Source organism: Carassius carassius, chromosome 10 (assembly GCF_963082965.1).
Source record: "Carassius carassius chromosome 10, fCarCar2.1, whole genome shotgun sequence".
In the NCBI taxonomy this organism is placed as follows: Eukaryota; Metazoa; Chordata; class Actinopteri; order Cypriniformes; family Cyprinidae; genus Carassius; species Carassius carassius.
Window position 1 is genome coordinate 2,588,439 of NC_081764.1, and position 21,734 is coordinate 2,610,172.

The 21,734-nt window shown below is 38.4% G+C and overlaps 1 protein-coding gene across 1 annotated transcript; it reads left to right on the forward strand.

Moving 5' to 3' along the window:
- The first annotated feature begins 14,315 nt into the window (after positions 1–14,315).
- On the forward strand, positions 14,316–21,047 carry LOC132151517 (cysteine and glycine-rich protein 1-like). Its single transcript, XM_059559671.1, has 6 exons — positions 14,316–14,411; positions 14,827–14,936; positions 19,391–19,559; positions 19,636–19,765; positions 20,095–20,188; positions 20,757–21,047. The coding sequence occupies exons 2-6, from the start codon at positions 14,828–14,830 to the stop codon at positions 20,831–20,833; spliced, it is 579 nt and encodes a 192-aa protein (XP_059415654.1). The 5' UTR covers positions 14,316–14,411; position 14,827; the 3' UTR covers positions 20,834–21,047.
- Positions 21,048–21,734: the final 687 nt, after the last annotated feature.

Consider the following 21,734-nt stretch of genomic DNA (forward strand, 5'->3'; position numbering starts at 1 on the left):
CTCTGGAATAACCTACCTAACATTGTTCGGGAGGCAGACACACTCTTGCAGTTTAAATCTATTAAAGACCCATCTCTTTAACCTGGCTTACACATAACATACTAATATGCTTTTAATATCCAAATCCGTTAAAGGATTTTTAGGCTGCATTAATTAGGTAAACCGGAACCGGGAACACTTCACATAACACCCTATGTACTTGCTACATTATTAGAAGAATGGCATCTACGCTAATATTTGTCTGTTTCTCTCTTATTCCGAGGTCACCGTAGCCACCAGATCCAGTCTGTATCCAGATCAGAGGGTCACTGCAGTCACCCGGATCCAGTACGTATCCAGACCAGATGGTGGATCAGCACCTAGAAAGGACCTCTACCGCCCTGAAAGACAGCGGAGACCAGGACAACTAGAGCCCCAGATACAGATCCCCTGTAAAGACCTTGTCTCAGAGGACCACCAGGACAAGACCACAGGAAACAGATGATTCTTCTGCACAATCTGACTTTGCTGCAGCCTGGAATTGAACTACTGGTTTCGTCTGGTCAGAGGAGAACTGGCCCCCCAACTGAGCCTGGTTTCTCCCAAGGTTTTTTTCTCCATTCTGTCACCGATGGAGTTTCGGTTCCTTGCCACTGTCGCCTCTGGCTTGCTTAGTTGGGGTCACTTCATCTACAGCGATATCGTTGACTTGATTGCCAATAAATGCACAGACACTATTTAACTGAACATAGATGACATCACTGAATTCAATGATGAACTGCCTTTAACTATCATTTTGCATTAATGACACACTGTTTTCCTAATGAATGTTGCTCAGTTGCTTTGACGCAATGTATTTTGTTTAAAGCGCTATATAAATAAAGGTGACTTGACTTGACTTAACTACTGCAAACACATACGAGCTTCATTACTGTATTTGTCACGCGACTCTGTTCCCCTTTGGGGCTTGAACTGATGGTAAAACTAAGGACATTATTAACTGTCTTTACATTTATTTAGAAAGATGAAGCTCATGATTATGGAAAAGGGCATTACATTTCTGACGAGTGTTTGCGGTGTTCAGCCAATCACAGTGCACTGGGTCAGTTGACCAATCAGAGCAGACTGCACTTGTCCAAAGGATGTACTTTGAAGAAAACGATTTGTTTGAGAGAGGAGGGGCATAGAGGACTTCTGTTATTGTACAGTATTTGAAAAATAATGTGTTTTTTGAACATTAAAGCATGTCAACATATTCTGTTACACTAAATTCACAAAATAACAATCTTTAGAAAAGCTTCATATGACCCCTTTAAATCATTGAATGCTTCCAGTTATATGCCTATACGGATATAATCATTCACAAATAAATCTTTTCTGGGAAATAAGCAAAACATTGTCACAACTAGCCCTGTTCTCCCTTATAAGCAATAAATAGACCTAATGCAACATCAGTGTAAAAAGCACCTGAAAAACACATTGAGCAAATCACATCACAATAAACTTGTGCATATGACAGCATTACTTCAGTTTCACAATCGATCATTACAAGCACCGAGCCAGGTGCCTCATCCAGACTGAAGTAATCATGACACAGCAGTCCAGAGCTCAGAGGAAGAGGATAACAACTACTGAGCAGCTGCTGATTGAATTCTCTGTCTACCACACACACCGACTGAGAGATAAACACATCTCTCCTGAAACGCACAAACTATAAAATCCTAAACCATTCAGACTTTTGAATGTAAGCCATTAAATCTCACCTCTTTTTAAAGAGTTGCAGTGAATTCCGACAGCATCCCTGTGATAACCTTTACTGTTGTCTGCAGACTCTCAAGGGAAGGCGGAGACTAAAGACATCTGGACATGCAGGACAGCCGTGAGGACCTGTTTCAAGCCAATGAGGAGGACAGAGATAGAGCAGGAGACATTTGCTCTCCCTCCCCTCAGCGAGAGACACACTGACATAGTGTTTCCTCAAACCAAGACACACGCCCTCATACCAGCGGCTCATGTTTATGTTTGTCATCATGACATCATGCCAAAAGCAGTCTCTTAAGGACGTGCCCTCTGACAAGCATGCATTCAACATTAAATTACACCAAATTACCATTCATTTGCATTGTCATTTTGCAGCCCACTCACAGCAATTGCCAAGTAAACCTAGCAACCATCTACAAAACCATAGCAACACCCCAGCAAACACCTACAACTACTCTGAACTCCCCAGCATTTCACTAGCAACCACCTACAACACCATACCAATGCCATGGCAACCACCCTGAATATCCTTGCAACTACCTACCAAGCAGCTCCCATACAACTACTTCGAACATCCCGGAGACCAACTAGCAACTACCTAGCAACCTCCCTGAAACACTTAGCAACCACCCATAATACTGTAGCAACCACTTAGAGACGTACTGTAGTAGCTACCCAGAACACCTCAGCAGATGCATTGCAACACATTGGCAACAACTCAATTTTGCATGCGCAGAAACAGACCACATTTTGTTCTTAAAATCTAAATCTCTAGTTGTGAAATGCATAAAAGCTTGGTCCTCATCAGTGTGGATGAGGGATTTTGGATCTTAAGCACAGAATATTCATACTGCAGCAATCAATGTCCTTACGTGACTGGTCTCGACTTTATATAACAGACCTGGTTTTGTTTGTTAAATTTAGACCCAAGACCCAGATTCAATAATTTATTTATTTTTTGCCACTTCTACACGACCAATGCACTATGTCAGATTGAGTCTGTCAGGGAGGGAGAGAGAGCAGGACAGTCTGGGTCAAACCAGCCAGAAGATGCTTCAGATCAAGTTTATCCAACAGCCTGCAGTCAGGCAGCAGAGAACAGAACAACAGGGTCTTATATATATAGCACATAGGGAAAAGTATCAAAAAGAAATAAATTATTTTATAAATGCATTTTTATTATTATTATATGTTTGTTTATTAAATGTATAGTTTTATTCAACAAAGATGCATTAAAATAATCTCTCTCTGGGCTCTGATGATCCTCAGGCATTTACAGCTAGTCACTCCTAATCCAATTGACTCCGGCCCACACCCTCATCTGTCATATAACTAACACAATTTAAACACTTGATGCTGTTTGGCACAGGAATCTTAATGGTCCATTCCACTGCACACTGTCCCATCTGTCTCTGCTACATTGTCTACAACGGCAGTCAATATTATCAATATATATATAATAAAACTGTATAATAAAAATACAAACAAAACTGTTCAAGATCATAAAAATTACCAAAAAGGTATATTATAATAATCAAAGGCAGCAAAATGTTGCTTATAATTAATAATATATACTTTTAACTGGTCTTTTGCACACACACACACAAACACACACACACACACACACACACACACACACACATATATATATATATATATATATATATATATATATATATATATACATACATACATCTTCTCTGGACAAGAAACTATGTATATTATACATTACAGCAGGATATTAGACTGATTTCAGCAGCAGAATGAGCTGCACTGAATGTCAATGAGGGAAAGTCTTTTAATAGATGTAGTTTAATAGGCCAATTTTATATCAAAACTTAAAGTGTAATTTTAGCTTAAATCTACAGGAGACATTATATGATCTACTTACTGCAGACAAACAGAGACACAAATATCGATTAGACTAAAAAAAAAGAAAATACTCTCCACTCTGATGACGTCATTAAAGCTCAGATTCTCAAGGTTCATCTTCATGTGAGCCATTTGAACCTACAGTCCACACTGCATACAAATAATATTCTTCTTAATCAATATTTCAGAAAAAAATCATAAAACTACATGAATCCAGATCCAAAACAAGAACCAGAATGTTCACTGTAAAGGCTTGAAAAGAGAGATTCAAAAGCAGCCTTCATCTCAAACACAAAGCACAATGGTAAAGATACTGCGCCAACTAGTGGTTGAGGTTATAATCACCTTTAGCACACTGAAGACAGACTGTGGTCTGGGTCTTATGGAAGCATATGGGTAGCGATATTCAATTTGGAATGTAATGTGTAAAATGGCAATGCATTTCTGTGTTTATATTTACATTTTCCAATACATTTGTGCAACATATGGTGCAAAATGAAAATGAAATTACATAATTTTCATTTGCCATTTCACACACTAGTTTTAATATGTAAAATGAATACAAATTTTAACGCTTTATAAGTTGCAAAATTAAAATGAAAATGTATTACAAACATGATTAGATATGTATAATATGTTCAAGCAAAATCTGTGGCAAAATTATCATTCAAATGCTATTTTTCTTAATTGCATTAATGCTAACAGTCAAGACACTTACGATTGAATTTTCATTCAATGTCCCGCAATGAATGTAGCAAAATTCAATGTGCACATTGAAAATGCATTCCGAGCCGATCACGTCTTCGCCCCCTCGCGCCACGTCAATCACTGCGTGAACAAGGCGGGGCTTGCAGAAGGTCAAGAGACTCAAGACTCAAAAAGAGGATTCAAGTGAGAGAACATGGACAAGACAGATGGTGCGTGTACTTTTTGATCATTTCGGTTTATGGCTTCAATATTTCATTCGCACTTGTGGGCGGAGCTGAAACGCTGCTTTCATCTGATTGGTCGAATCGCTCCGCCTTCAGCTCGGTCTTTTCATTCTTTCAGACAGAATAAGAGTCAGTGCGAGTGAAGCACTGTAATGTCTGAAACCACCACTCACTGTTAATTAGCATAATATTTGAATCAGATGTAGCTGGGCACATAAATTCGGGCTGCTGCGACTTGCAAGAGACCCCGTTAAATTATTTCTAGGTTATAGTATTGTATAAATATTGTCCCACTGATAAAAACAGTGCAAATAGTTCTGTTTCCTTGGATAACAGTGAAGTGGAAATAAATATAGTTACAATTATGAAATAAAATTAAATAGGATTTTTTGTCTGGCCAGTTAGGGGCCGTTCACATATCGCGCCTAAAAACACGTGGAAAATGCTAGGCGCGCCGCTTTCTCCTTCTTTCCAAAACGCTCGGGCAGTTGTGTTCCAGAGGCGTCTGCTGTTGCTAAGCAACCATGACCTGCTCTCTCCATGAAGACGCGGAAATTTCAGCAAAGGATAAATGGATTTGCAGCACTAAAAATCACTTGCAGTAGCTCTGCTACTAAATTTATTTAAAAATGGCAATCCATATACAGCTATGATCAGCTCTTCCTTCATCTTGGCTGAGCTTTCAACGTTGTTACGGGAAAGGATGAAGCTGATTGGTTAGTTCTTGTCACATGACCCGCGGTGCGCTTGCGGCATTCTGAAAAGTTGAGATGTTTTTAACTCGATGCGGTGCGGACGCGCCTGGAAAAAACGAGCGCGTCGCACCGCGTGCGCGTCACGACCGCGTCGCTTCCATTATGAGCGTGCATACAGCGCGCCTACATTGGAAATAACGAGCTTGAGCGCGCAAAAGACGCGGTATATGAATGGCCCCTTGTACAGCATCGCGAGTCAGACGAGTCTGAAGATCTGAGCTGAATTTGGTGAAACATTAAAGTTCTAGTCTGTGTCAATTACTCTCATAATAAATAATAATAATAATGTTACCAGTATTTTTCGGACTATAAGTCACACCTAAGTATAAGTTGCATCAGTCCAAAAATACGTCATGACGAGGAAAAAAACATATATAAGTCGCAATGGACTAAGTCGCATTTATTCAGAACCAAGAGAAAACATTCCCGTCTACAGCCGCGAGAGGGCGCTCTATGTTTTCAGTTTAGACTACAGAAGCACTGAGCAGCATAGAGCGCTCTCTCGCGGCTGTAGGCTGTAGAGCTTGGTTCATTTCTCTTGGTTCATGTCAAATTAATTTTGATAAATAAGTCTCACCTGACTGTAAGTCGCAGGACCAGCCAAACTATGAAAAGAAGTGCGACTTATAGTCCGGAAAATATGGTAAATATATGTTGTCTTTCTCAAGCCCAACAAAGAAGACTAAAAAGAGAAACATCATTCAATTTAGTATGTAATAAAATGAATATTACTCATTTATATAAGAAATGTAACTATATTAATTTTCACAATTATTTATTAATGTCACACACACATATCTAGTGCCTTATGACTTAAAATATCTATTATTGATTTTTATTTCCACTTTACTTTTATCCAAAGAGACAGAACTATTTGCACTGTATTTATCAGTGTTTTCGCTGTATTAATATTCATACAATACTACAACCTAGAAATAATTTGCAGGTCTCAGCAGCACGAATTATGTGCCCTGCTATATCTGATTCAAATATATGCTAATTAACAGCAAAGTCAGTGAGCGGTGGTTTCAGGCATTACAGTGTCGCACTTGCACTGACTCTTATTCTGTCTGAAAGAATGAAAAGACCGAGCTGAAGGCGAAGCGATTCAACCAATCAGATGAAAGCAGCGATTCAGCTCCGCCCACAAGTACGAATGAAATATTGAAGCCATAAACTGAAATGATCAAAAAGTACACTGAACAACTGTCTTGTCCATGTTCTCTCACTTGAATCCTCTTCTTGAGTATTGAGTCTCTTGACCTTCTGCAAGCCCCGCCTTGTTCACGCAGCGATTGACGTGGCGCGAGGTGGCGGAGACGTGATCGGCTCGGAATGCACTTTCAATGTGCACATTGAATTTTGCTACATTTATTGCGGGACATTGAATGAAAATGCAATCGTAAGTGTCTTGACTGTGAGTGTTAATGCAATTAAGAAAAATAGCGTTTGAATGATAATTTTGCAACAGTTTTTGCTTGAACATGTTATACATATCTAATCATTTCTGTAATACATTTCAATTTTAATTTTGCAACTTATAAAGCGTTAAAATTAGTATTCATTTGACATATTATAAAACTAGTGTGTGAAATGGCAAATGAAAATTATGTAATTTTCATTTTCATTTTGCACCAAACGTTGCACAAATGTATTGGAAAATGTAAATGTAAATACAGAAATGCATTGCCATTTTACATATTGCATTGTCATTTTGCATACATTCCAAATTGAATATTGCTACCCATATGCTTCCATAGGGTCTCAGTTGATGGCTTGAAACTCAGATGAAAGCCAAGTTCATGTGGTCTCAAGACACAAGACCGAGACCACAAGATCAAGACTCGTAGCTTTACAAACCTGTAAGATAAAAATCATATTATAAAGGATGAAAATAATAGAGGAACCTCATATCCGGCTTGTTAACTGCAGTGAAAACCTCATACTGATACAACTGGCAACAGCATTACAGTCTGGTAAGTTTTAACAAGTGTAAAGCTGTTGTAGTAATCATATGAATCTAGTGGACTTGGACTAAATTAATATATAGTTTTTTGTTTTGTTTTTTGTTTTTTGAGAGCGTATGTCTAGAGCGTATGTTTTTTTTTTATTATTATTGTTTGCGTCTTCACTTAGATCATCCTATCATTATGGCAGTGAGTTTTGTACAAATTTAGTTTAGTGCTGAAAATGTTCAATACTAAAGAGATATTTAAGACAGAAAATTTAAAGTTACATTGGTTATTAAAGCCTATAAACTACACAACCTTTCAGATCAGCCTAGAGGTTTATGAAAGGCTTCATGAGAGATCAGCTCATGCTTTAATCCACGACTCAACTTTTCCTCTCCATGATTCATCTAACAACTAGGGACGGGCTCAGGGTTTAAAACCAACATTGTGGAAGACTTGAGTAGCTTTACCAGCGTCCTGAAACCAACAGAGTCCAGAGACTTTAATGGCTTGATATTATTAGATAAAACCAACAGGAAAATAATAAATAAATGGGCAACGACACCAAATTCCCTCAGCTACCGAAAAACACCTTGAATGTTGAGAATGGTGTAACACTGTATTTGTATGGGATTTCCACATTATTTTCTGGAATTATATTATATTGCAAAAGGGAATGTAATTACTGGCCTTAAAATATCAAAATGTCAATAAACATCATGTGTTCATTTGTAAAGGACATTTCCTGAGGGGCTCTGTAAATCGAAATACAATTCCTACTTCACCTCGAAGATGATAAAGCCTTATGACCTTACTACACATTTAAACATCTTGTTTGATGGAATATATAGAATATATAGACTAGTATTACATTACGCCGCTCCCTGAGGTCATGCGCAATGGAAGTCTATTTAGTTCTGTTCCAAATCCAAGTATACTGCCTACCTGAACAGCATTTAAAGCATCACAGACAAACTGAAGGCTGGTACAAAAACAAGGCAGCACAATGTGCTATGATGATTCAAGATGCCAAATGCTAAGGTGGCATTGCATTCACCCTTTCTGCAATCCCAGAATGCAATGTGCCAAATAAAAGGTGGCTTTACACAGTCGAGTTAAGGCTGCTCTGTTCCTGCTCAAAGTTCAGTGAAAAGTCACAATGGCACACAACAGCCAGACTAATTAAATACGTTTATGCAGGATTAAGCTGAGCAGCATTGAACAGCATGTGTAAAGACATCTAAAGCACACTTATGTGCCACCTTTGAAGTGTAATTTGATTATAAATAACTTTCAGTAACTGAAAAAAGCTGAAACAAAATGATAATATAATGTGCATTAATATGAATATAAGATGAAAAATCTTGTCTTGCCTAAAAAAAACAGTACAAAAAAACCTGTAAACATTAAATAAAAAACTTATTTACACTATAAAGTAATATTTAAACAATAACAAAATGTACTAATAATTACAAAAGCACAAAACAAAATTACTTAAAATGTTTACTAAAATCTAAATGAAAAAATTGTAAATTAAAAACATACAAATAAAAGCTCATTCAAAATATTATTAAATACTATAATAGTACACAAATAATACACAATATTGGTAGTACAAAAATAAAAAAAACAAGCAAAATAAATACATACATTTATATTTCACATAAATATACAGCTACAGGACAAAAATAACAGAAAATAAATAATGAAGTACCATTAAAATTACTAAATTACTAATTAAAAAGTACTAATTAAAAAACGTTAGACATTTTTATGAAAGGGTTGAACTGTTAGCAACATCTAGATGCTCAATAACTGTATGACATCATGGCATCACGACATCACAACATACCAGTGTGCTGATGTCACCCTAATATTGCCTGTGGCTTTTAAAACACCAAATTACAAGCAAAAAAAGGATGACATGTTAATATCATGGGATTTCTGCCCCGTGCAAATCCAGCTCTCAGTCAAAACCCGAAGTGCAGCCAGCCGCATAAACATGATCCATCTAATGCTTGTAAGTGCGGATTTAGTTTAGCATTGGGATCCCTGCATATTTACATCCCAAAAACAATATAACAGTCTCCAGGCTGTGCTAACATAACATGTATGTAACTAATTTCATTGTTAACCAACTTACTTACTTACTATACTGGAGAAACGGATGACAGAGATACACTGACTTACAGGGGAACGTCACAGGTCCCGCTTAGACAGACAGTCTTGTTAGTTGCATACAAGATACTAAGTAAAACATCCAAGCTTTATTACTGCCGTATGTCTAGGTTGAATGGATATTTTTACCTAAGCCTGAACAGAGGTATAGACCTACACCGAGGGCCAGCAGTGGATATGGATTCTACAGGCATGTCTAGATCTCCTAGGCCACGTTTGGTTCAGATTTAAATGGATCACGTTGGATTTTTCAGATCATTAAACTGTTCCTTTCTCTAAAAGTCTTTAAAGTACATTATAAATGACATAACTCTTACTGTAAGTGGCCACATTTGTTGCTCATTTTTCATTCCTGAAACTCACACTGTATTTCTCAGAGGGTAGTGCTGTTAAAGTGAAGGGAACGGCAGGATCCTGTCAGATGGCATAAATCTGACAGTCATTCTGAGTGAGGACACATTTGAATTTTTAATGTTGAATTACTTTTTATCACTGTTACTTAGTCATACACCACCAACCTGCTGAAAACAAACATAGATTAACTGTTTTAGCCAGTTTACTAGTTCAGCCATCACATACTGGTTTGCAGGGTAGTCTTGGTATACTGCTTTTGTCTGGTTGTCCATTATGACTGCACTAGTAAAGCTGTTGTGCCTAAAACCAGTTTAAACCAGCTTGGAACTAAAGCTGGAGCAAACTGGTGTAAGCTATTTCTTTCAGAAGAAAAACCGTCAAGGAGTAACTAGTTATTATGAGAGACTAGATATTAAGCGCATTTCCACCACATAAAAAAAAATGCTTTGGTAAATCAGAATTATCTTAAAAATTATTACACTAAACGTCCACATATTTCATAATAGTTTTCAATTTTAAAAACTATGACTTTTTGTCATAATTATGACTTAGTATCTCATTATTTAGACATTTTATTTCATAATAATAACCTAATATATACATTTTTACTTTGTTTCAATGTAACTGACTCATAATTAACTATCTCATAATTTCTTATCTATAGCTTTTTATCTCACAATTATGACTTAGCTCAAATTTTGACATTAATTTGACATTAAGACGTGAATTCATGCTCTGCTTTTAACCCATCCAAAGTGCACACACACTGTGAACACACACCCGGAGCAGTGGGCATCATTTACGCTGCGGCGCCCAGGGAGAAGTTGGGGGTTCAATGCCTTGCTCAAGGGCACATCAGTTGTGGTATTGAAGGTGGAGAGAGCACTGTGCATGCACTCCCCCCACCTACAATTCCCGTCGGCCCGGGACTCGAACTCACAACCCTTCGATTGCGAGTCGTATGCCTTGTACGTATGCCTCTTATAAGTATGCCTTTATATGAATTTTATTATCATTGTATTATCTTATAAGTATGCCTCTTTTAAGTATGCCTTGATATGAATTGTATTATCATTATTACTATTAAAATGATGATTATGATTACCTTGATGATGATGAAGGCAATGAATAAAGTGTCATCCATCAGTGTGAGCTGGGTTATATGTTTCTCTGCAGACAGGCTCGAGTTTGAGCCGCATTGCTCGTTTATGATCATGCTTTCCTGAATCTAATCTGAGCATGATGGAGTGATGCTCCATCTACATCACACACTGACCTGTTTCACATCAGACGGGTTGCATTTACTCAGCTAATGCACTTTAACTGGGATTATTACTTTAAGACCACAGTCATAATTATAGTGAGCCCCAAAAAGCCAGAGCCAAAAAAAGGGTGTGTCGTGCAGCTCGCGCTACATACTGTATATATGAAGTCAGTTTATAAGCGTGAGCGCGCCCTCGTCGGCGCATAGACCAATATTTACTTTTATTTGTTACTTGGCAAGGACAAAGAGTCTAATATTCATGCATAGCTGTGCAAGACACATGCAAAACATTACTGACTGACATGTAAGTGACCCAAATGAATACAACAAATCTCAAATCAATTTCCTCTTAAAGGGACAGTTCACCCAAAAATGAACTATCTGTCATAATTTACTTATCCTTATGTCATTCTAAACCCAAATGACTTAGCCTACTTTTTTGTGAAACACAAATGCAGATGTCCAGTCAGTGCTCTGAAAAGACCAAAAAGTGTGATAACCATACAGCATAAGGACTATATTGTAGTCAGGGCCGTATTAAGATGCGGTGCCCCTGGGCAGTATAACCCCCCCCCCCCCAACCCCCCAATCCCCCACCCCCCGCTTCAGACATAATTAAGGTGATTTCTCAAATGTAATTTATTAACGTCATGACATGACATATATAAGTCGCACTACACTATAAGTCTCATTTATTTAGAATCAAGAACCAAGAGAAAACATTACCGTCTCCAGCCGCGAGAGGGCGCTCTATGCTTTCAGTAGTAGACTACAGGAGCACTGAGCAGCATAGAGCGCCCTCTCGCGGCTGGAGACGGTAATGTTTCAACTTTAACTTCAATGGTAAACAGGGAGAGTGCAGTCAATCGCTTCTGTGTCATTGTCGTCCTGAGCTCATTCTTCACTCGTTTTTAAAAAAAAACTTTCGATCCCTGGAACATTTTGAATTGTAGCTAAACGTCTAGCGTCTTTGTCTTTCTTTAACTTTCTTTTTCCAAAACCACTCAATTGACGTCTGTCCATTTTGATTCATTTTCTGTAGCCATTAAAAAAATTACACATTTGCGCGTACTTGTTGTGGACCAACTCAACTCTGACAGATTGGGGACGGAAGGGGGGGACTGATAGTGGTCAAGTAATCTTTATTTATTTATAATTTATTATTATTGTTGTTGTTGTTAAGTTAGTGTTCATAAACGAGTTATGTATGGTCTTTCAAGAATTTCAAGTTACTAATAAAACAATTTACAAAAAATATTTTTAAAGCTTGTGTCATGTGGTGCCCCCTTAGTTGTTGTGAATGGTTGGTGCCCCTGGGCACTGGCCCAAGTGCCCTTATGGATAATCCGGCTCTGATTGTAGTCCTCCAAAGCAATTCAATAGCTTTGTGTGATGAAGACAACAAAATCAAAGTCCTAATAACCATTTCAAACAACATGAGGGTGAATAAATGATGAATTTAAATTTTTTTGGTGAATTATCCCTTTAAGCCACTCAACTATGGCCATCATACTTACAGAACTATATAAAATCACATATTACATTTTTACCTTTACTTTGTGAATTAATTCCAGTTCAACAAGCCATCAATTAAAATCAGTTCAAATTAAATTTAACTTCTGACTTAATTATTTTGGTGATTAACAGAATCTAAATGACTGATTGCATATGATTTAACAGCTTTACAAACAAGCAGCTTAATTAAACAAATGGAAATTAATGCACTACTGAATATAAAATAATAATTTACTCACAGATGCTGATGCAGAGCCACTAACATCATTATACAGGCCAAAATTCTAAATAAATTAGGCAGCAGCACATTCATTCATCATATAAACTTCTCTCTCTCTTTCAGGCCTGAACATGTGCTCAGATTTACATGAAAACCTTCCTATCCTGGACTCCTGTTTCTCCAATGGTGGATTAATGCATTGGTCACACACTCATGCAGATGTCCAGAGGAGAGAGGTATATAAAAAAGCTTCTGTGTAACACACAGAAGTGAAGCAGAGCTTAAGCTTTCCTCAGTCTCAAGGCTAGGGATCAGTTTTCAACACCCTCTTTGCATCGACAATTGAAGGAAGTCATTGGATCGGATGAATCCATGCCGAAAGAACAGCACCATCTCTTGGCAGAGACAGAAGATGTGTGCTGTAATATCCATGTGCTGCTGTGAACATGCAACACATAAGAAACTGGAGTTAAATTAGTGTCACATTTAAAAAGAGGAATGTGGTACCATGGTAAAACGTTGATACTTTAAAATTTGATTACCATCTGCATTTCATGGTAATTTACTGCTACTGTAAGATTATTTTGCATGAATAGTACCATACTACCATGCTACTTATATGTCATTATGATTTGCCCATGACATGACAAATCCAGACAAATGTCCAACTAACAAACATTTATCTTTTATCTTTACTCTGCTTTATTTAGTAACTGACTAGTAGCTAACTAGTTTAGTTTCTTTACTAAGCTGATTTATTTCCTAACTAATCTGCTTTATTTCATAACCATATAACTTACTACTAGCTAACTAACTTTATTTCATTACTTTCTAATCTGCTTCATGTCCCATCTTATCTGATTTCTTAAAATCAAACTTAAACTAACCACTTTAACTAGGTTTAACTAAAACAGCTTTATTTCTAACTAACTAACTTACTAGTTTATTTCTAATATTATTTCTTAACTAATCAGTAGTTAATTTCCACAAAGCAAGCAAGTGTAGTCAGAAGTTTTGTCGTTACAGTAGCGTTTAGCAGAACTTGTGATCATGATTGGCTAACAATGCTTTTGGGAAATGCACCCCGGCTCGATTCTTTAAAAGCTTTAATCTGCTTGATCTACTTTTAAATAAAGCTTGATCTGCTTTATTTCTTAACCAGCTAACTAACTAACTAGCTGACCATCTTCTGCTTCTCATTTCCTTACGAGATCTGGGTTTTGGGATCCAGCAGCAGGTCCAGCTGAGTTACATTGTGTTTGGTGTGAGGAGGGTGAGGGACTGCAGTGTTCCTAACAAACACCGTTTAAGGTTAAAACACTTGTACAAACATTTAATGGGTCACTACAACACTGCATGTCTTCCTGAAAGCATTACAATTCTGAAAAGATCAGACATCATTTGAAAAGAAAACTATCAAATAGTGATTTAAATACAGCCGGATAGGTTAAAAATGAGTCTCTCTCTCTCTGTCTCTCTCTCTCTCTCTGTCTCTCTCTCTCTTCCTTTGTCATGTTCTGCATCTGTTTTCCCTCCCTCTCCTCATCTCTTCATCTGTCTCATCCTCTCTGGACTCATTTGAGGACTCAGACTCTCCGTGATCTTCTACCAGACAAACTATCACCGCAGGTAAGGTCTTTAAACCATTACTCTTCATAAAATAAAGTTTTTGTAACAGTAGGAAAGACAGAATGCTTTGTTTTGACTCTTTATCCTGGTTTGATATCAGACTTACAGTGTAACACTTTACAATAAAGTTTCCAGAATCTTCCATGACTTCCAAAAACCAGTATGTTGCCATTTGGATTATATAAAAACAATGGCAATGACAAATGATGCTTTATCATTTTAGAATTTACCTAGTAATGAAGAAAACTGAAACTGAAAACACATAAAATCCACAACAGAAATGACAAAAATTTATTGTGCGTATACAAATGCAATAAGGCCTAAGGTGCATTTGTGAAGTATCTGTGCATGTTTTAATGTCTGTTTTTGTCTGTCTGTAATTTCTCCATGTTTTCATGTCTTTTAATGCTGTCAGGATGCCGCTGGGAGGAGGAAACAAGTGTGGCTGTTGTAAGAAGACTGTGTATTTCGCAGAGGAGGTTCAGTGTGAAGGACAAAGCTTCCACAAGTCCTGCTTTCTGTGCAGTAAGTCACACACACACACACACACACACACACACACACACAAACACACACACACACACACACACACACAGCTGACCTGAGACCTGCTGTGACTGTCTGTTACTGATGCTCTGTATTCACAGCACAATATGTGAACTATCGTGAGAGATGGCAGCAGATGTTCGAGCTCAAGCAGGGAAATCTATTAGAGACAGACACATATCGACACATAGACTTTCACCTGACACCTCCACTGCTGTAATGGAGCAGTTTACTCAGAAAGGATGTGCATGTGAGCATGAGATTCTCTGTGTGGAAATGGGTGGTGAGGGTTTGTCCTGCAGAGAGAGGGTGTTAGTCGGAAAACTGAAAAATTATTCATACATATATATATATATATATATATATATATATATATAAAATGGAAAATATAGTATAATGTTTTTGAACAAAACTGACAGCTGTGAATGTGATAGCATGACACCAACCCAAGGAAAATGTTTATTTCATTATAGAGTTTGTTCTGGTTCGGGCACAAATCTCCACAAATGCCATGGATTTCATTTATAAAAAAAATAAAATAAAAAAAACTATTATAGTAGTACCTTTTCTATATTATTTATTTGTTTCAACTATTTTTAATGGTTTTATTTAACTATAATTACCCAGAAATATACAAATGAATCATTCATAGTCTGAACCTCCGAACTAAGGACAAAGGTTCCTCTTCAGGAACTCGAGCTGCGTCAAGCGATTTGGGGAAACGCCTTTGGCAAGATCAACTCTGAATATTGTGTGTAGGGCTGGGATAAACGATTATTTTTTAAACGATTAATCTAGCGATTATTTTTTTTTCCGATGCATTGATTAATCTAACGATTAATTTTTTCAGACCGATTTGATTTCGATTATCTCCCCATTAATTGACTACTAACAATTTATACATGTTGATTTACATATCTGAATGAAAAAAACATCAATTCCTTAACATTGCAATATATGTTTATTGCTCTTAAAATTACACAATAAAAGACTGACTAAGAATGCATTACTTTGCACTTGTATAGAGATAGCATTCAATAAAACCTTGAAACCTTGAAACCTTGAAAACACATAGCTTACTGAAACAAGCTTACTGAACACATAGGGCTAGCTTACTGAAAAAAGAAGTTATTTCAGATGAAAATAACAACAACTTGATGTCTAGCATTCAATAAAAAAGGTCACCCAAAATACTTGTTTAGAGCAATTGAAAAAATACAGTATGTAAATGTAAACTTGAGGGCTTTAAGCTAATACAGAGAGTGCTTTTCCAAAAAAAAAAAAAAAATTAACAGTGGGAGCCAGCAGCCTGTCATGGTGAAAAAAAAATCTCCGAATGCTCCACGTGAAATTTTGGCGTTCCGCCCTTTTTCTATCGTGTCTAATGATTTTGGTTAATATGCACGAGGGAGGGAGGGGGAGAGAGAGAGAGAGAGAGAGAGAGAGCAAGACAGCGCTCGTGTAGTTTGAAGACTGTGAGTGCGCGAGCGCACGTGACTCTGGAAGGTCATCGGTGACTAGCCCTGACTCTGGAAGGTCATCGGTGACTAGCCCTGACTCTGGAAGGTCATCGGTGACTGGCCCTGAATCTGGAGGGTCCACAAGCACCTGACTAGCCTCTGGAAGGTCAACCGGAACCTCACTCAACTCTGAAAATTCAACAATCACCTGACTCGACTCTGGAGGGTCCACTGGCACCTGACTCGACTCTGGAGGGTCCACTGGCACCTGACTCGACTCTGGAGGGTCCACTGGCACCTGACTCGACTCTGGAGGGTCCACTGGCACCTGACTCGACTCTGGAGGGTCCACTGGCACCTGACTCGACTCTGGAGGGTCCACTGGCACCTGACTCGACTCTGAAGGGGCCACTGGAACCTGACTCGACTCCGGAGGGTCCACTGGCACCTGACTCGACTCTGGAGGGTCCACTGGCACCTGACTCGACTCCGGAGGGTCCACTGGCACCTGACTCGACTCTGGAGGGTCAACTGGAACCTGACTCGACTCCGGAGGGTCAGCTGAGACTCTCATCCTGTGCAGCGGCGCTGGGCAAGTAGCCATCTTGGGCCATGACTCTGGACAGGCGGCCATCTTGTACTGTGGTGCTGGGCTGGCGGCCATCTGGGGGGCGCTGAACCGGTGGCCAATGTGGGCATTGGCGCTGGGCTGGCGGCCATCTTGTACTGTGGCGCTGGACCGGTGGCCAACTTGGGCATTGGCGCTGGGTTAGCGGCCATCTTGTGCTGTGGCGCTGGACTGATGGCCATCTTGTGCTGTGGCGCTGGGCTGACGGCCATCTTGGGCTGTGGCGCTTGGCTGGTAGCCATCCTGGGCAGTGGTGCTGGACTGGCGGCCATCTTGGGTTGTGGCGCTTGGCTGGTTGCCATCCTGGGCAGTGGTGCTGGGCTGAAAACCCCCCGCCGGAAGAGACAGGAGTGGCTGGGGTATCCCACAGAAGCCGATGCTGCAAATAGTACACAAACTCCCAGAACTCCAAAGTTTCTAAATGCGCCATCTCCTCCTGAGAAACTGGATCATCCAGCCCGCTGTTAAAATAATCTTTAAGGGCTGCGTCATTGTATCCCATGCCCTCGGCCAGGGACCAGAACACCTGTGCCAGGGCACCCACCTCATTGCCCTCTTGGCGGAGGGCGATCAACTTCAGATACTTCGCCCTCCGCTCCGCCATCCTGGCTGGGGAGCGGGAAAAAGACATACCGCTGGTTCCTTGCATGACGGAGTCCTTCTGTCACGTACGGTGTTACAGATAACACAGGAGAGGGAACCAATTGCAGGTAAGTCCTTTATTTGAAGGGTAATCCAAAGGGGTAAACAGTCCAGGCAGGGTCAAAACCAGAATATCCAAACATAACATAAACCAAACAAGAAGACAAGGCAAGGGCAAGAACTGACGGACATGAATTCACATTCAACAAGGAACATTAAACAAGGACTCCATAAATCAAGGAAATTACACAGAAGGATAATGAGGGAACAGGAGACAGGTGGGGAACAATCAATTACTAAACAGGAGGAAGGTGACCAAATAAGGGAAAAGGAAGTGATAAGGAGACAGACACCGTGAGAAAGGAGGACACCTAGTGGAAACCCAGGGAACACAACCCAGACACTGTGACACTGTCACTGTCACTCACCGATCAAATAAGGCTTTGTAAAAAAAGATCAATGCAGAACAACCCCTGGATTGGTTATATAACGTTGGACAGAATGTTGATCCGGCCATCGCGTATATTCAGCGCACATAAGGTAAACGTTTTGCAAACGTTTTTTAGAGAAATAAAAACAGGTCGACGAATCGATGCGCATATTTTGCGTCGACGTATTTTTTGCGTCGACGTCATCGATGACCTCGACACGTTGTCCCAGCCCTAATTGTGTGCAATCTGTTCAATGGAAGGGCGTGACGTCACGGGCGGGGTGACGTAGTGACCAGGAAGCTATAAAGGCACCTGCCACACAGCTGACTTCAGCTTTACGTCTTTCAGCAAGCGCTCTGTGTGTGCATGTCTAAAGTCTGTCTTGTGAGTCTTATTTATTGTTGTCTGTCCCCTTCCATTGAACAGATTGCACACAATATTCAGAGTTGATCTTGCCAAAGGCATTTCCCCAAAGCGCTTGACACAGCGTCTCGTTCCTTCTAGGAACTAGGGTTACATTCGTAACCTAGAGACGTTTTATTTGATTTTATTTTTTATTCATATTTTGTTATAACTTATTAAAATTTTGTTCTGTTATTTTTGTAATTTTAGTTTTTCTTAAACTAAGTCTATTTATTTTGAATTATTTTAGTAAATCAAGTAATAACTGTTGGATCATTAATAATAGTTAATCGGAGCAGAAAGCTGGCATGAGTTTGTATAAAAGTCAGAGCAGTGGGTAAATCTTTCCTGTTTAACAGCGAGTCTATATTAGGTGTTGTACAAACGAACATCCCGGTGAATTCTTCTGCCTTTTATGGCTGTGCATCTTCTGCGTCTGACTGCAGATCTGTGGAACAGATTAATGTTTATGTGTAGATGACTCTCACTGACACTTTACATAGTACATTAGCAAACAGTAGAGTGTACAGTATATGTTTAGGGTTCTGTTTTAATATCTCAGTTTTTTTCCAGATGTCTCTCCGGAGAAAAAGTACTCAGTTGCATCCACTAGTCTAGAGCTCAACAGGATCTCAAACTGTGCTCAGATTTACAGAGACACCAGTGTTTGCATCAATATATATATATATATATATATATATATACAAAATAGAATATATAGAACACACCTCAGGGGGAAAGGGGAGCACACTAAATCATTTGGGGGTGGAAGGCCCCCGAATGGCCCCCTTTGGCACAGACAATTATGCAAATTGTCGAATGCATAATAACATTGTCTTGATCATGAATGTAGGTCTGTGTTAACTGCAGTGGTGTGCAGAAAGAACCTGGACAGCACAACAGTAGCTGTGCATCAGGACGAGATCTACTGCAAGTCCTGCTACGGCAAGAAATACGGGCCAAAAGGCTACGGCTTTGGTGGAGGAGCGGGAACGCTTAGCATGGACACAGGCGAAGCTCTGGGAATCAAGCCGGCCGGGTTAGTAGCATGTTTTAATTTTCATTGTGTCTTTACCAGTGTGCATTAAAGTAGCCGTTCTCTATCTGTCACACAGACAAACATCCCATCGTCTGACCAACAACCCTAACACGTCAAAGTTCGCTCAGAAGCTCGGCGGTTCAGAGGATTGCCCTCGCTGTGGAAACGCCGTGTATGCGGCAGAGAAGGTGGTTGGAGGAGGAAACGTGAGTTGCTTTTTCTTGATGCAGTCACTTTGCCTGGATTTAACACCTAACCAAACTGGTTAACAAAACTTTGATACACTGAATTAATTTAGAGAAAAGGCTTAATTGTTTTGGCTTGGCTGCCAAAGTAGTCTTAACGCAAACATAATAACTCTGTGTCCTAACTCGCCCTCATGTGAAAGCCAAATAATGCTGCAAACTGACAAAATCTCGACTAATCCTAACTTGTCTGATGTTTTATGTACAGTCAGCCAGCATGCAATGACAAAAAAACAAACCAAACAACTGAAAACAATGACATTTCGGGCCTTACTTTTCTCCTCTTTCAGTCTTGGCATAAGAGCTGCTTCAGATGCGCAAAATGTGGAAAGAGTCTGGAGTCCACAACTCTAGCAGATAAAGATGGAGAGATTTACTGTAAAGGTCAGTATCAAATATCATGCATACAGGTATGTTTATTCGATATTAAGATACTGAGGATTTGTTCAGAAATAAACAGAAATATAAACAATTAATATTAATATTAAATAATATTCTTTATTTCATATTTATATTATTTATATTTTCTAATAATATTTATATAATAACAAAATATTTAAATTTATAGTCATAATAATATTATTTATTTAATGTACTAATATTTATAGAATTTTTAGTTCTAATAACTCCATTTATTATTTATATTTAATATCTATAATTATTTATATTTCCAATAACATTAACATGGATTTATATTTCTAGTATTTATATTTACAATAACATTATTTTATTTAATATTTATAATTATTTACATATTATTTACATATCTATAACAGTATATTTAAAATTATATTCATAATTATGTTCTTTATTTAATCTTTATTTATATTTCTATAATTTATATTTATAAAAGCATTATTTATTTTATTAGTTATATTTAATATTCATAGTATTTATATTTATAATAACATTATTTTATATTTCTATTTCTACTCATATTTTATTTATACAGGGTGCTATGCTAAGAGCTTTGGACCGAAGGGCTTTGGCTTTGGTCAGGGAGCTGGTGCTCTGGCTCACGCTCAATAGAAATACAGTGAAATACAGTAGAAATACAGACTTCGGTGAACGCAGAAGGACAGACTGGTCACTTTCATGAAAAACATGTTTGGTAAATGTTAAAAACACATATAAGTGCCCAGTTTGGTGCTCAGTATGTACTAGATTTAATAAACAGTTTTATTGTGAAATGCAAAATATTATTATCAACTGACATTTTTGCAATAATAAAATTTTTCCTTTTTGTTATGTTTACTGGGATTTATTATTTTTTAGGATTTTCTTTGACTAGGCTGTGCCATGCATTGTGGTATAACAACTAAGAATGCGATTTTAATTTGAGCAAACATGAGTCACAAATGTTTGTAAACAGACGCAGTTTGGCTTTGAAAACACTCTCAGATGACTGGCTTGTTTTGTCCATGACATCACACACACACACACACACACACACACACACACACACACACACACACACACACACACATCAAAAACACAAGTGTGATGAGAACAAAGTGTGTTTATGTCTTTGAGCCTGTCACAGGCCTGATCTAATGAGACCACTGACTCACAGAGAAGCCTAACAATATCACAGAGACCGTAATGCTGTCATCTAGAGTCTAAAGACTAACAAAATCTGAATTAAACAATGAAAACGAATAAACAAAACTGTTTTTAGAGCAGCTGCTGGAGGAAACAAATTTCCACAGATGGCTTTTCCCACCATCATCAAAAAAACAAGCTATGTTAAGAATACAATAGTGTACTGCTACTGCCAAGTTTATGACTAAATAGTATGTGAATCAAGATGAATTATGCAGGAATGCACATTATGCAGCAATGAACAGTTCAAATAGAAGTATGTTTTTCAGTCAATTTTGACTCAATGTAGTTATTTTTGGGGTTGTTTAATACAACATACACATAAAAT